At 41.6% G+C, this 15,186-nt stretch overlaps 1 protein-coding gene across 1 annotated transcript in view; it reads right to left on the reverse strand.

The window, feature by feature from the left end:
- The window catches only part of LOC137271892 (fibrillin-1-like), a 79,865-nt gene that overhangs the window by 58,218 nt on the left and 6,461 nt on the right, over nt 1-15,186 (reverse strand). Inside the window, exons 3-7 of the mRNA XM_067804279.1 lie at nt 13,708-13,887; nt 11,942-12,106; nt 10,561-10,842; nt 9,566-9,688; nt 6,434-6,550 (exon numbers count right to left, since the gene is read on the reverse strand). Coding sequence (XP_067660380.1) covers nt 6,434-6,550; nt 9,566-9,688; nt 10,561-10,842; nt 11,942-12,106; nt 13,708-13,887 — 867 coding nt within the window. The remainder of the gene's footprint in view (nt 1-6,433; nt 6,551-9,565; nt 9,689-10,560; nt 10,843-11,941; nt 12,107-13,707; nt 13,888-15,186) is intronic.

Consider the following 15,186-nt stretch of genomic DNA (forward strand, 5'->3'; position numbering starts at 1 on the left):
CTGAGGAAGTCCAACTGGAGACGAAATCAATAACACCGCTTTTGACAACAGGTGACAATCGATTGATATACCTTAGAGGTTTGCTTGTCGTTTGCGATCATCATGCCGCCCTGAAATACATACCATGAACTTATAATGATGGACAACACTCCCACTGGAACTTGGAAAACAAACAGATGTTCAAATTCAAATATCAGACAAAACTCTGTACTTGTGTTTTAAATTTCCGACATTTCTGCACTACACTCACGAAACACCAACGCTAACGCTCCTTAAGGTAGGAAAACCAATATATTTAGACAGCATCAACGACGATCTTGTAACTTTTAATTAGGTTTCAAGTTGGGGGATTTTGTTAAAATTTAAATTCATTTCCATGATGTGTTTAGGAATATATATATATTTTTTGTAAATTTACGTATTTTGTTCCCACACCAACCCGCCTCTAACAACAATCTTACATTTTGATTTTTATAAGATTTCGTGAGTGAGCAGTATTGACAAGGAAGAATAAATCCCAAAATATTGGATTTAGTGAGAATACCGGGAACCAATTTCTTCCTTTTAGTGTGCTATTTATGTTTATAATCTGTTGTATAATCCGATTATGAAAACTGCATGGTATGTTGCATGGTCGCTTGAGTGAGTAAAGGGTTACGCCTCCACGGCTAGTTTGTCTCATCCGAGACCGTTTACCGCTCAGTCTTTACCGTAATGCAAAAAGTCGTAAGTGAAGCAAGTCTAAGGTTTCATCTGAATCGCCCAAGTCACTGGGGCTCCTTTTCAAATCAAATTCGAGCTAACTGTTTCGATATCGTGTCTTACATATTTTCAAGGACAAAGCGTTAGTGTACTACACGGCCCCGCTCCTTATTTGGACGATTCTTAAATATTAAGGTGACACGCACTTTTTAAAACGAAAACACTGTTTAAAACAGAGTTAAAACAAACTCACTGCGATTACACGCGGTTCTGAAGATGCCATGTGTTGAGTCATTGTCTGGTGTCCCCCGCCTTGATGTTGCTGGAATATTGCTAAAAGCGGCGTAAAACCATTCTCACTCACTTGGCGTTACTAAGAGAGATTTGGGGCTCAAGATGCCCCCCATACACAGCGATCTTATGGCTAAGGTTAGCGTAACTCCCGTACTTTAACATAGACCAACGACTGGCGTAGCTCTAATGTTGTTTGGTACAACGGCAACATGGGCATTAAACGTGCCGATGAAGCCTTAAAACGTTCAAATAAATTTACCTTAAACTATGGGATTTACGAGCACCAGGAACGGGTCCCAACATACAGACCTCGACTATTTGTAACCGCAGACATTTCTGGTATCCCTTGCTGTGATATTGCTGGAATGTTGCTAAAACCGGCGTAAAACGAAAGTCACTCCCTCGCGTAACCGCAGACTGACAAAAGAATCGGATGGTCACAATGTCTGAACAAGAACAAAGGAAGACCCAGTCGTATCAGGTGCGGCAATTCCCTGTACAGAGATGCGCCCCTTGAAATCAGTGATTGAGGATTCGAGTTAAGGCTCGATCCGATTATGTTTCTAGGTTGTGCTCGTGGGCTTCACCCTGTGGTAAGCACGTAAGACCTACATAATTTAGGGTCCCTCTACCATTAAGCTGACGTGCAGTGAAACACATGAACCACCGTTCAAAAGGGCGGCTCATGCTGTTGAACACTGGATTATCTGGCACAGACTCGTTTATTTACAGACCGCCCCCATATAGCTGGAATATTGCTGAGTGCCGCGCAAAAATAAACTCACTCAAAGGGCGTTAGGATAACATAGTGGTTAAAACGTTCCTCACGCCGAAGGCTCGGGTTCGATCCCCTTCATGAGTCCATACTCAAAAGGGCGTTAAGACAAATACACACACGACTGACTCCCTCTCAAAGTTAAATGGTTTCAGAATTAAAATTAATTTAAATTCAAATGACATGACTGTGTTTAGTAAACAATAAAAGGCTTTATTATGGTGAAAGGCTGATATAAGACCTACTTACACGGAAGTCCGATTCCACGTAAACGTACTATTAGTCCACGTATAAGAACGTACTCGTGTTCAATCCTCAGCTCTCGCGCGAATATATACTCATAGAAACATATAAGAGAACACACGAAAGTACAAGTGTTCCTTTTTTATTTCCAGGCTTTTACTCACAGTGCAAGGCATACCTTGTGGAAAAAAAACTAGAAAAGAATAAAGGAGCACTTGTACTTTAATGTGTTCCCTTACTTGTTTCCATGAGTATATATCGCCCGTGCACGTTTGTGAGACGCGCGATAATAAGCCATTATTGTCACAAAAAATGTCAGGGGCATATTCTTAGAATTTTGCCTTACGTGACTCTAAAAACCTGTTTTAAGTGGACAACTATCATTTATGTCCTTTGAGATCGCCACTGAAATATGCTACCCAGATGACTTGCAAAAACATTATTACCTCCTTGTTTCTTAGACACAAGCCAGACTACTTTGAAAACAAGTATTTATATTGGTCATTTCGTGACTGTTTGAAATATTTCCAAACTTGCGTGTATTATTTCGTATTTGTAAATGTTCAATAGACTTAGTAATGTATCTTAGTAACGAAGACGGGATGGGGCGGGGGTGGTTTTGCTCTGTTAACTAACGTGCCTTGATTAACAGGGCACTTACTGAAATGTCTGAAGCTCCCCGCCGTTGTAATTTGACGTAACGCTCACTAACAATTTTTCTTACGCGTTAAACAGTGGTCAGTCCAGAAAGCAGTGAGCCGATATTGAACCCCTACACTTTGAGAGCAAAGATCTGAATTTAACCCCACCTCACACGAGGGAAACCTCACCATCCATGTGATGGGTTATTTTTAAGACAGCGCATGACATTTCAACGACACGCTATACCCAGAGGTATAGGACCCGGGACCCGGGGATGCAGTCTTCACTTAGGTTAACCTGAACTCCCACTCTTTAACATGACCTACGATCACCTTAGTGCTTTGTGATAGGATGCCCTTATCCACAAAGCGTTCGTAAAGTTACGACTTGTCGTAACGCTATATTATCAGGTTAACGAATGGTATAGTGCTACGGACGGTGTGTGGACTGAATTCCAGGATGAGTGAGTGGGTGAACAGTGAATAGAGTTTCGGTAAGGGACAGGTTAGCTTAATGATGTAGGAACCCCGGATGACCAGTTTTCTTACCAATTTTCTGCAGCCGCGGAGATTCGAAATCCGTAATTCAACAATGACGTGTGTTCTGTGAATACCTAGAACACCGACACGGTACTTATAGAAGTCTAAAGAAGATCAAGCGAAAGTGGGATTCGAAGCCAACAAGTCCAGGCACTGGTAAGGGACACAACTCCGAGGAGTGGCGGTAATATACAGAGCGCACAAATATCATGTACAGGATACAATAATGAGCCATCCAGTCTAAGTAAACTTATCCTCAGTACATTTCGTTACATTCCACTACTGAGTCTAACAAAACCTTATAGGAGGTCGCTTCAGGTAACCTTTGAGACTGACCAATCAGAACACAGCTTACCAAATCGCGAAAGTGCACATTCGCACATACGTATTGAACTTTTTATCTCGAAAACGTTCGTACCCGAACGATTCCGAATGCTGTTTAGCGCACGATCGCTTCCGGGTGATGCACACGGCGTGCGTACAACCATGACAACGGTGAGTAAACAGTCGCTGAAAATAGTGTTTTTGACAATATTCAAGGATGTTATCTTGCGAAAATATTAGCTAATGGTAACCATGTCAACAGAAACCCCAAAGCGTATATTCTGCAGGTGAAATAACTGTGTTATATGCGGATTTTTGTTTCTGGAGAGATCTGAGTCAATTACCTGAATATTTTGAAAGTCCCTCCGATCCCTAAATAGTAGCCGTTGTCTGATTGGTTAAATCTATTAAACGTCTCCCGTTTGATTGGACGGTCACTGGTCGCATAAAGGTTACCTGACGCGACCTTCTGCTAGGTTTTCTTAGACTCAGTGGTGAAGTGTAACGAAATACACTTAGAGTAAGTTTACTTAGACCGATGAGCCATCAATCCTCAAGTAAATCTATCTGAAAAACTGACATTACGCAAGTGCTGGACGACTTGGTTTCAATTCTACAAGCGTCCCGTTTTCTATCAGCGAATGAAACAAATCCTCACAAAAGGGAGGCAACTCCGAATTCGTATTTGCTTAAAATTGGACTGTTGATTTCTGAACCGCGGGAAAAAAAATTCTTAAGTGCCGCCGTTTAAGTATGTATCGAGAAAAACATCGAGGAGCCATCCGACGTTGGACTGGGCTACAGGTCCAAACTTCAACTGTTACAAAGTCCAGGTCATACTGAATCCACATCACCGTATACCGAGGCTTCTACTGCCCTTTCGGCATGTAGGCGTTTGCACCTTCTTTAAATTCAAATCGATGGTATTTTTTTCCGTTTTCGCTAATCACTTTTCATTATTGGTGGTTTTTTATACGCTGTTTATTATCTACATTCGGTTGTTTGACAGTTATAGAATACACAAAAACATGTTATTGCAGTAGATGTTCTTTTCCATACAGACATTTCTTCCTATCAAGAAACCCCGTAAAAGTCATACCCTTGTCAGATACTGGAAATACCATCAAGCCGAGTCTTACAAACAAATCGATTTAAATAAGTATTTATTTATTTCTTTTGGTTAAACGTGAGTGGCGTTTAATAAAGATTGCAAATTATTCCGAAAACAAATGTTGAAAGACTATCTCTGTCATCTGGTCTTGGTAGGTATGGAATGTTAAGTAGGGGAGGGAAATATAGACGGCGGAAAGTAAAATGTGTAGCCGTCGACATTGGCCATTTTAGCCGCAATATATATTGCAGTATTTGAAAATCACAGCGTATATTTAGTGATAGGGACAGTAAAGTAAGTTTTTTCCAAAAAAATTGTTACGTTTTTCTGCTAGTCGGAATTGAAAGTTCCATGAATTCCCATTTCACTCCTCGCATTTATTTTCCGTGTCGACGGATTTATAAACCTGTTTTCGCAATGGCACCATTCAGTAAAATATTCTGTAACGGGAATTTCACCATAGACCTTTCATAACTTTCATGGTGAAAGTTATATAAATTGTACGTGTATGTTAACCCCAACCTGCATAACCTGTTGTTATCCCCAACCTGCATAACCTGTTGTTATCCCCAACCTGTATAACCTGTGGTTATCCCCAACCTGTATAACCTGTTGTTATCCCCAACCTGTATAACCTGTTGTTATCCCCAACCTGTATAACCTGTTGTTAACCCCAACCTGTAATACCTGTTGTTATCCCCAACCTGTATAACCTGTTGTTAACCCCAACCTGTATAACCTGTTGTTGTCCCCAACCTGTATAACCTGTGGTTATCCCCAACCTGTATAACCTGTGGTTATCCCCAACCTGTATAACCTGTGGTTATCCCCAACCTGTATAACCTGTTGTTAACCCCAACCTGTATAACCTGTTGTTAACCCCAACCTGTATAACCTGTTGTTATCCCCAACCTGTATAACCTGTGGTTATCCCCAACCTGTATAACCTGTTGTTATCCCCAACCTGTATAACCTGTTGTTAACCCCAACCTGTATAACCTGTTGTTGTCCCCAACCTGTATAACCTGTTGTTATCCCCAACCTGTATAACCTGTTGTTGTCCCCAACCTGTATAACCTGTGGTTATCCCCAACCTGTATAACCTGTTGTTTTCCCCAACCTGTATAACCTGTTGTTAACCCCAACCTGCATAACCTGTTGTTATCCCCAACCTGTATAACCTGTGGTTATCCCCAACCTGTATAACCTGTGGTTATCCCCAACCTGTATAACCTGTGGTTATCCCCAACCTGTATAACCTGTTGTTATCCCCAACCTGTATAACCTGTTGTTATCAGAGTTATGTTGTTTATATTATGTTCCAGTAGAAGGTTATAGTACTCCTCTGGATTAATTCCCATTCGGGAATCGAATTCACATTGTCAGAGCGAGGCGAGAATCGAATTCACATTGTCAGAGCGAGGCGAGAATCGAATTCACATTATCAGAGTGAGGCACCGAATCGCCAGCACAGAATTTGAGCGATCTAATCATCTATTATGGGTGAGGTATACGTCGTGGAGTATTCAGTATATCATAAGGAACAATATGCCCTGCAGTGTACAGCGACAGATGTGTACAACCAGTACTGTATGTAAAAGTCACCTTTGCTTTCTAGACTAACAGCTAGTCTCTGAAATGAACATATTTTACTGAAAAAAACGTTCATAGTGAAAAAGAAATAATCTAATGAAATGGAGCCCTGAGACTTTCTTCGTTTTCAGAAACCTTATTTTCTAGACCTGCGTGGGCTTTCTTGGATATATATACATCAGGGTCTGTGTGACAGACTACCTTGCTTACCTACACAGCCCTTTCCATTCACCAGGAAACCCGGACCGCACGAGCAGAAGAACGATCCTATGGTGTTGTGACAATCATGTGCACATCCGCCATTCTCGAGAACACACTCATTCAGATCTGAAACAAACATAGAAATGATATGCAGTGTCAACTCGCTAATACGACATCTGACCCGGAAGTCCGGGTGGTTGCTGCTGGGAATGAGTACATAGTTTTGTTAATCCGGATATCTTTTAATCCGGAATATTACAGTTCGGATTAACAAAGTTGTATGTTCCTGGTAATTGATGCCATCTATTTCTTGGAGTGAGTGGGTAATTTATGGTTTTACCCCGCTTCTAGCAAAATATAAGCAATATCACGGCGAGGTACACCAGACATGGGGTTCACACAATGAGTCTATGTTGAGAATCGAACCTGGGTGTTCAGCATGGCGAGCGAAGGCCTTGATCACTAGCTGACACCACCCATCTTGGATATTATGAAATATTCAGAACAGGAATTAAGTTAAACGTCCTAATCGAGTTAGGACACAATAAGGAAGATATTCCTTGATCAGTCCAGATCTTAAATATAGTCTTAAAATATTACAGGTCTTGCACATCCGTTTCGAACAGCTACAGAACAAACTACATCCGGGTACTTAAACCACTTTACATAATGGGGCTGAAGATATGCAATAACCTATTAGCAGTATGTTGTCAAGGAAATTCAAAACTTGGCTTACGACTTGCAAGATTTATTCACGACAGGCAGCTTTATATGTTGTTTGAAATGTTGACGCGTGCCCCAAAATTAATATTATTCTGTAAAGAATGAAAGTATGCATTTGCTGATAGAATACTTCATCCAGTGTTTATGTGAAATCAGTTGTCCTCCAAATGACATTATGTCGGAACTGGTGACAGTTTGGCTGTTTCAGTTTTACTCCATTAACTTGGCGGAAACAACTGCAATACGTATGCAGATGAACTGAAAAAGGATCATGATGAATAGCCTCTGCAAATATGATGCGTTTGGTTTTGTTGAGAATTTTCACTGATTTTTAATCATTTATTGAACTTATGGCGATACTCTTTTCAACGATATGAATTTGTTTTGCAACACATCAGTTCATGTGTAAACAGTACTGAATAGTTTGCAAAGTCGAGTTTAGAACAATTGACTGAAGTGGATACATTTACACCAGTGAGTCTAGACTTTGGATGCTTCGTATAGAATATCTGCCTTCATTTCAACTACTTTTAATCTAATCTAGTGATGTATTCGGTGATATTCCAGCGTCAGGACGTCTGCAGAAACGGTATACGGTTACAGTAACGCCATCCAAGTCAGCGAGCCTTATCACCCCACCCTGTTTGTCACCTCTTACGACAAACATGGGTTGATGGTGACAAATTCTAATACGTATCTTCATCGGCCCTATATTTTTTCAATCTGTTTGTTTTGACCAACTACAAAAGATGTTCTCGACGAACAGTTTGAGTATACATACGTTCATGACCCCTCTCCAGTTGAGGAACTACGTTTGGCAGGGATACAGATGATTACAGTTTGGGTTCGAAAAACTGTTTTTACAATTTATGTAATGACTGTAGAACGTTCTATAATATTCATTTCCTAAAACAACTTCTGTTAAAATCTGAAATATATGTTAATCATAACATATAAATAAAAACAATATACGACTGCAAAAGTCGGGATTTATTTTAAAAATTGTTTGCACAAACAGTGATTCGAACTCCGGCGGTTTGGAGCCACACTGCTGATTGACTTTATGTCACTCATGTTCCACAGGTTCTAGCAATGATATATATTTCACTTTATATGGGATCTTTACATACATTCTAGAGTGTACAATATGATCATGACTATATTTATGTAACGTCTAATTTACAACTGCCGAGGTCAGAAGCCACAGGTGTTACACAAAATAGATCCCTGCACGCCACTTGTCACATGCAATATTTTCTCAGGAAAACTGCATCCGGTTACAACTGGTCTGACAATGATCGCGATATTGACCGATGACCCAGATTCCCGGCAACAGGTTTGGTACGAACGACTATCCAATCGTGATAGTCACATCTGTACCTCTTTAACATTCAGAAAGATCTATTTGCATTTATCTAAGAAAGTTTATCTTAGACGTCATATTTTGAGAAGCTTCTGAGGAAGTCCAGGACAGACAGGCATGTCAGGTCACCAATCGGACTTTCTGAGACGATACCCGGCTCTGCTGTGAGATACCTTTTTAGTTTTAGTGCTCTGGAATGCTAAAGAAAACTTGATAGGGTTGGGACTATAACCCCTTCTCATAGATTAGATAGTTAATTTTATTTCTTTATCTCAAATTTTAATCAAAGACATTTATTTACCAAGTGCATCTAGAATAGTTAACAATCCACCTTCTCACATTTTCTGTCGCTATGTAATACACCAGTAACTCATCACGTAAATATATAATTCGTTTTTCGTTAGGGTTTCGTTCCATAATTTTACTGCTACTTGTTTCCGTTCTTAATCTGGATAAGCTGACAATGTATTTCATGAATTACACGTGAGAGGAGGGTGTACACATTAGGAATGAAGTCCGCCCTTTATATGTAAACTACGCTTATAAAATGCTTATATCCAATGGTCGGATGCAGCATCCTGTATCGGTATTGTCCGTTCACCTGGTCCATGATTTTCGAAGTTCTCGTAGCGCTAAGATTGTCTTCAGTTAATGTTAACGTATGGCACTTACGACTATCTTAGCGCTAAGAGAGATGGGCAAATCTAGACCCAGGCCATTTGCTGCAAGGTTAAGTCGAAATGCATATAGCGAACAGCAGTCATAACAAAAATATATTCTTGCCATCATTTACTGTATAATCAATGTGGATAAAATGATTTACATGTTTTCAACTCTGTGACACCCTGACGCACACATGTAACAACACGAGAAAATCTCTCTCACTCCCCCCCCCCCCCCTCTCTCTCTCTCACACACACACACACACACACACAACATATACAGAACCATTTGGCAAGTCTAGATAGCCTTTGATTGTTTATTTCAACTGAATAACTCAACATGTCAGCTGTTGTTTCGTCACCCTATCAATTGTTTTAGCAACCTGTACTCACCAAAACAGGACCGGAAGTCAGACCCGAGGGAATACCCAACTCTGCACGTGCATGAATATCGACCAATTCGAGACACACACATGTGCGCGCATCCTCCATTCCCGTTTTGGCACGGGTCATCCTCTGTGGTGAGACATATTCAGCAATCCTTCAACACACTTAATATTTCTAAATATACATAGATCAGGAAGATAAGATCATTCACATAGAAGTATGACATATACAAGCTACAGTACCTAAATTGAAATTTGTCTTTGCAACTGATAGCATCAGAAAATGTCAAATTTCATACATTATATTGAAACACTGCACATAAAACAATGTTAAACTGAAAACAGCAAAATGCGACAAATGACCAAAATGAGGTGCTTCAAATACGTATCGCCATTAATCTCTCACAAAAGATCATTAAACAATGGATCATGAATGTTAGTACTTACTAGTAGTAAACAAATCCATATGTGACAAAATTGTGAAATGTGCTGAATGTTTTGAAATATATTGCCATCGGTGCGTTTCTTACCTGTAATTCACTGTGAAGGTATACGGTATGTTTACGTTGTTTACACATCTCAGTTCAGTATACGATATATATGCTTGTTCAGCGTGTAGTAAGTTATATACCTATATCTATGTCTGCTGTTCAGCGTGTAGTAAGTTATATACCTATATCTATGTCTGTTGTTCAGTATGTAGTATGTTATATACCTATGTATGCGCTTGTTGTTCAGTGTGCAGTATGTTGTATATCTTTATATATGCGCTTGTTCAGTGTGCAGTATGTTATATACCTGTTATTCAGTGTGCAGTATGTTATATACCTATATATATATGCGTGTCCTTCAGTATGTAGTATGTGATATACCTATATATATACCTGTTGTTCAGTGTGCAGTATGTTATATACCTATATATATACCTGTTGTTCAATGTGCAGTATGTTATATACCCATGCATACGCTCGCTGTTCCGTGTGCAGTATCTGGTATGCCTACCGAGAACACACTTGGGCGTGACTCTTGCCCCCCACCTCGAGTTGTGACAGTAGAGGTTGGTGGACCTGGGGTCGGACAGCTTGTACCCTCCTACACAGCTGTAGGTAGCGATCATGATGTACCGACCCCGGAACTTGCTGAACACGTACGACGTCGTGTACACGGCGTTCTCCACCGCCGGCGGGTCGATCTGGTACTGGAAGCAGGACTCGTCTGAGTGACGCAGGGCTTCTTTGGGGACTCCAGTCGGGGGAGGGTTTGTGGGTCGTGATTTGGCGCTCACTGCAGCAAAGTAAGTTGTAGATGTCATTTGTACTTTCATACCTAGCAACCATACTATACCACAACAGAGTCTTTGGTGTACATGTGTAATGGTAAAATAAACTACCCATGAAGATCCGGGTTAGAATTACAGTCTACAGCAACCAACCGGGGTCGGGACGTCAGGCTCGCTGACTTGGTTGACACTTTTACAAGTATGGGTTACTGATTACTAATTCTAATCCGGATCTTCACGGGTAGGACGACCTCATGGTTATGACTAGAGACAGCCCAGAGTAAAATGATTAGCTTGGACTTTCTGTTGACCCTCGCTGTCCAACTTGAAGCAAAACAAGCCTCCAACTTGGAAAGCGTAAAAAATATGGAATGCTTGTTTCTTCGCGGAATACAAACTTGCTTGTTATGAAGCATAATTTCGACTGATTGTATTTGTGTTCAGTGCTATTCTCGCTAACCCGGATTGGTATGAGATTAACAAAAGGGTAACGTATGTATAACAGACCTGCACAGGAGGGGAACGTGTCCACAACAGACCTGCACAGGAGGGGGACGTGCCCACAACATCCCTGCACAGAAGGGGAACGTGTCTACAACATCCCTGCACAGGAGGGGAACGTGTCCACACCATACCTGCACAGGAGGGGAACGTGTCCACAACAGACCTGCACAGGAGGGGGACGTGCCCACAACATCCCTGCACAGAAGGGGAACGTGCCCACAACAGACCTGCACAGGAGGGGAACGTGCCCACAACATAACTGCACAGGAGGGGAACGTGCCCACAACAGACCTGCACAGGAGGGGGACGTGTCCATAACAGACCTGCACAGGAGGGGGACGTGTCAACAAGAGACCTGCACAGGAGGGGGACCTGCCCACAACATAACTGCACAGGAGGGGGACGTGCCCACAACATAACTGCACAGAAAGGTAGCGTATGTCCAACATACCTGCACCAGAGGGGTACGTGATCACAACAGACCTTCACAGAAAGGGCAACATACCTACACAGAACGGGAATGTGCCCCCATCATACCTGCAAAGAAGGGAAATGTACCCCAACATACCTGCACAGAAGGGGAATGAGCCCATAACATACCTGCACAGAAGGGGAACCTGCCCCTCCACCGTCCTTCTTCGCAGTAGAGTTTGGCAGAACCGAGAACGTAGTAGCCGGCTTCGCATGTAAATGTAGCGACACCACCGTTGTTGTCGATGTTCACCACGCCGTGGCGAGGCGGGAGTAAGTCTGGACAGCCACTGGCTGGAATACAAGAAATACAGAGTGTTTGTACAAACTACATGTATGACCGGTACATGCTTTAAAGTACCCGTAATGGGAGCCAATCTCTTCCCCTACAGCCACCTTAAAGGGGTGCTCATCTTGACGACCTGGGCACTTATTCTCGAAACGTTCGTAGCCCTCAGAATTCGTAACTTTGGTCGTAGCTAATGTGTTAAGAATGGGCTTAAGAAGTTCGTACGGCTACGAACGTTTCGAGAATAGCTAGCCTGGTGAGTGGGTATGGGTTTAGGCCGTACTCATCAATATTCCAGTTATATGACAACTGTCTGTAAACATTCAGGTTTGGACCAGAAAATCCAGTAATCATCAGCATGATCATCATCTTCTCAACTGTGATACGATTACGTGTGTCAACGAATGTAGCGAGCCTGACCAGCGGATTTCTTTAGTTTCTTCTTACGACAAGCATGTGTTACTGCAGACCATTTCTAATCCGGATCTTCGCGGGTAGAACGACCTGGTGCCTATGACTAGATATCATGGCAGCCGAGTGCAAAATGAGACATGCCAACTTTTAAAAATTCAGCAGAGGGTTCTGAATGACTTACTTGGAGTTCTTTGACTGTCCAACTTATAGTGCGTTTGGCTCAAAAGCGGACCGACGAATTGCAATGTAACTCGAAAACTAATATACATAACATACTCAATGAAAAGCTGATCATAATCTAAACATCATACCAACTCTGTGGGGTTTTTGCAGAATTTTTGTTCTGATACTAAAAAAGTTGTTTAACAAACTGTGTCATTAACATACTGACACAGTTCACTGTTTATTACGAGGTAAGAGTGCAGAGGAGTGCACAGCCAGGTGTTCGGGACGCACGTTGCACAAGTCCGAGAACGTTTCTTACTCATTAACCTGTGTTGTGCTGTCTCCATGCTCTCTGGCTGTCCCTTCCTCTACACCCCTCAATCCCACCCCCTCCTGCGAACAAACCTACGCAACTGCAATCGCTATTTTTGTTGATACTGGCAAGCTCGGTTGTGACTGCGGGTTAGCTGATTCGCTACTGTGAGAATGCGGCGATAGATACCCTGGGTCTGGAGATAGCGAGGATGGGCTACACCACAAAGAGGAGCAGTCAAACTGACAAATGCTTTTTAAGGGTGACTATAGAGGTGAAAAGTGTCTCATCTGAAGTCATTTCCCAAATGAATGTATTGCTTAAAGAAAATAAAAATATGTTGAAGTAGATTCTTTTAACAACTGACAAGGAACTTGAAAACCTGATGAAGTTTGTTTACGAGGGACGGAGAACTCGTAATCAAAGCGAACGAATCTGGTACTTCCTGCATGTTGCGCTGCGCATTTATATGTGGAAGTCAATCTATCGATAGTCATGTATACTATCGATGCATCGATAGTTTTTCACTTCTACCATCGGTTAAATACCCGATGCCGTTAGTCGTCTCTTACAACAAACATAGTCGCCTTTTGTGGCAAGCATGGGTTGCTGAAGGCCTATTCTACCCCGGGACCTTCAGTTATCGATTAACATCCGTCCCGACTCTCCTCCCTCTCCTCTTCCTCTCTCGCTGAGAGTATGAATCTGACTTACCGACACAAGCAGGTGGTAAAATTGTCCATTTTCCAGTTGTAGGGTCACATCCGCCGTGAGTGAGGCCGTAGGCGAAGAAGTTCTTGTCGCAGATGTACTCCAGGAGCAGCCCATCGCCCCACACCACGACTTGGCCGTTCCGGATCTGCCCCGGGTGCTTGCATTTTTTCCAGTTCTTCTCTGTGGACATGCGCAGTAGGCCATAAGATGAAACCACCGTGGTCTATACAGAATCCCACCAAAGCGTCTGCTGATATCAATTATATCAACACAAGTTGATAAAGTTACAATATTCGAGGCTTGCAGAGGATATTTTGTAATTTCATCAACTAGTGTTGATATAATTCATACCAGTAGACACGAGGATGAGAATCCATGTATCATCAAACATCATTCTCCATTAGTTTTCAGTGAAAACTGTAATCTCTGAACACGATCCTACCAATATACTTGCAGTGCAGCGATGTCATGACATTGTAATGTCATCAAGTTCATGACGTCATGGCATTGTCAGGACATTTTACAAAATCTGCCGTCAAAATGATATCCGCTGGGAGGTATTATTTGATCTCCCACAAGCCATACCTCCCGTGGAATAAAACGTTTATCAAACACATTGTGTACGGGATAACTGGAACATGTGTCAAACCTCAAAAGCATAATCCGGACCATGGGTCGAGAGAGAGAAAGCAGTATAAAAACCATAAAATAATTACTGATATCCACTATGAATGTAGACATGAGCTGAAAAGACTTGGTTTAAACAAACAATTGAGCTATCATAAGTGAGTGAGTTCACCAATATTCTAGCTATATGGCGGCGGTCTGTAAATAATCGAGTCTGGATCTGACGATCCCGTGATCAGCAGCACGAGCGTAGATCTGCACAGTAGGGAACCGATGACACGTGTCAACCAAATCAGCGATCCTGGCCACTAGATCCCGTTAGTCGCCTCTTACGACAAGCATAGTCGCCGTTTATGGCAATCATGGGTTGCTGGAGACCTATTCTACTCCAGACCTTCACGGGTAGCTATCATAAGTATGTAATCATGAGTCACTAACTACATGTAAGTAATATTGTATAACGAGTTATTTATTGTAGGTATGTAGCTGTCACAGTGTATGTTTTAATAAGTCGTATTATTTATAATTAGTATGTCACAGTATATGTTTTTATAACTCCATAAATGCGCGTTATTGATAACCACTATATCACTTTATAACTTTAAAAATGCGTGTCAAGTCTTTGAAGGGCATATAGAAGTGAAATACATAAGAATGAAGATTTTATGGATATCAACTTCTTTATTATGAGAACACAACGTTTCGGAGTTAATGCGTACTCCTTCATCAGGTGATCAGGAGTAAGCATTAACTCCGAAACGTTGTGTTCTCATAATAAAGAAGTTGATATCAACAAAAATCTTCATTCTTTAAAAATGCGTGTTATTTATGAGGAGTATCTAACCATGCGTC

The sequence above is a fragment of the Haliotis asinina genome, chromosome 2 (genome assembly GCF_037392515.1).
Source record: "Haliotis asinina isolate JCU_RB_2024 chromosome 2, JCU_Hal_asi_v2, whole genome shotgun sequence".
Lineage (NCBI taxonomy): Eukaryota > Metazoa > Mollusca > Gastropoda > Lepetellida > Haliotidae > Haliotis > Haliotis asinina.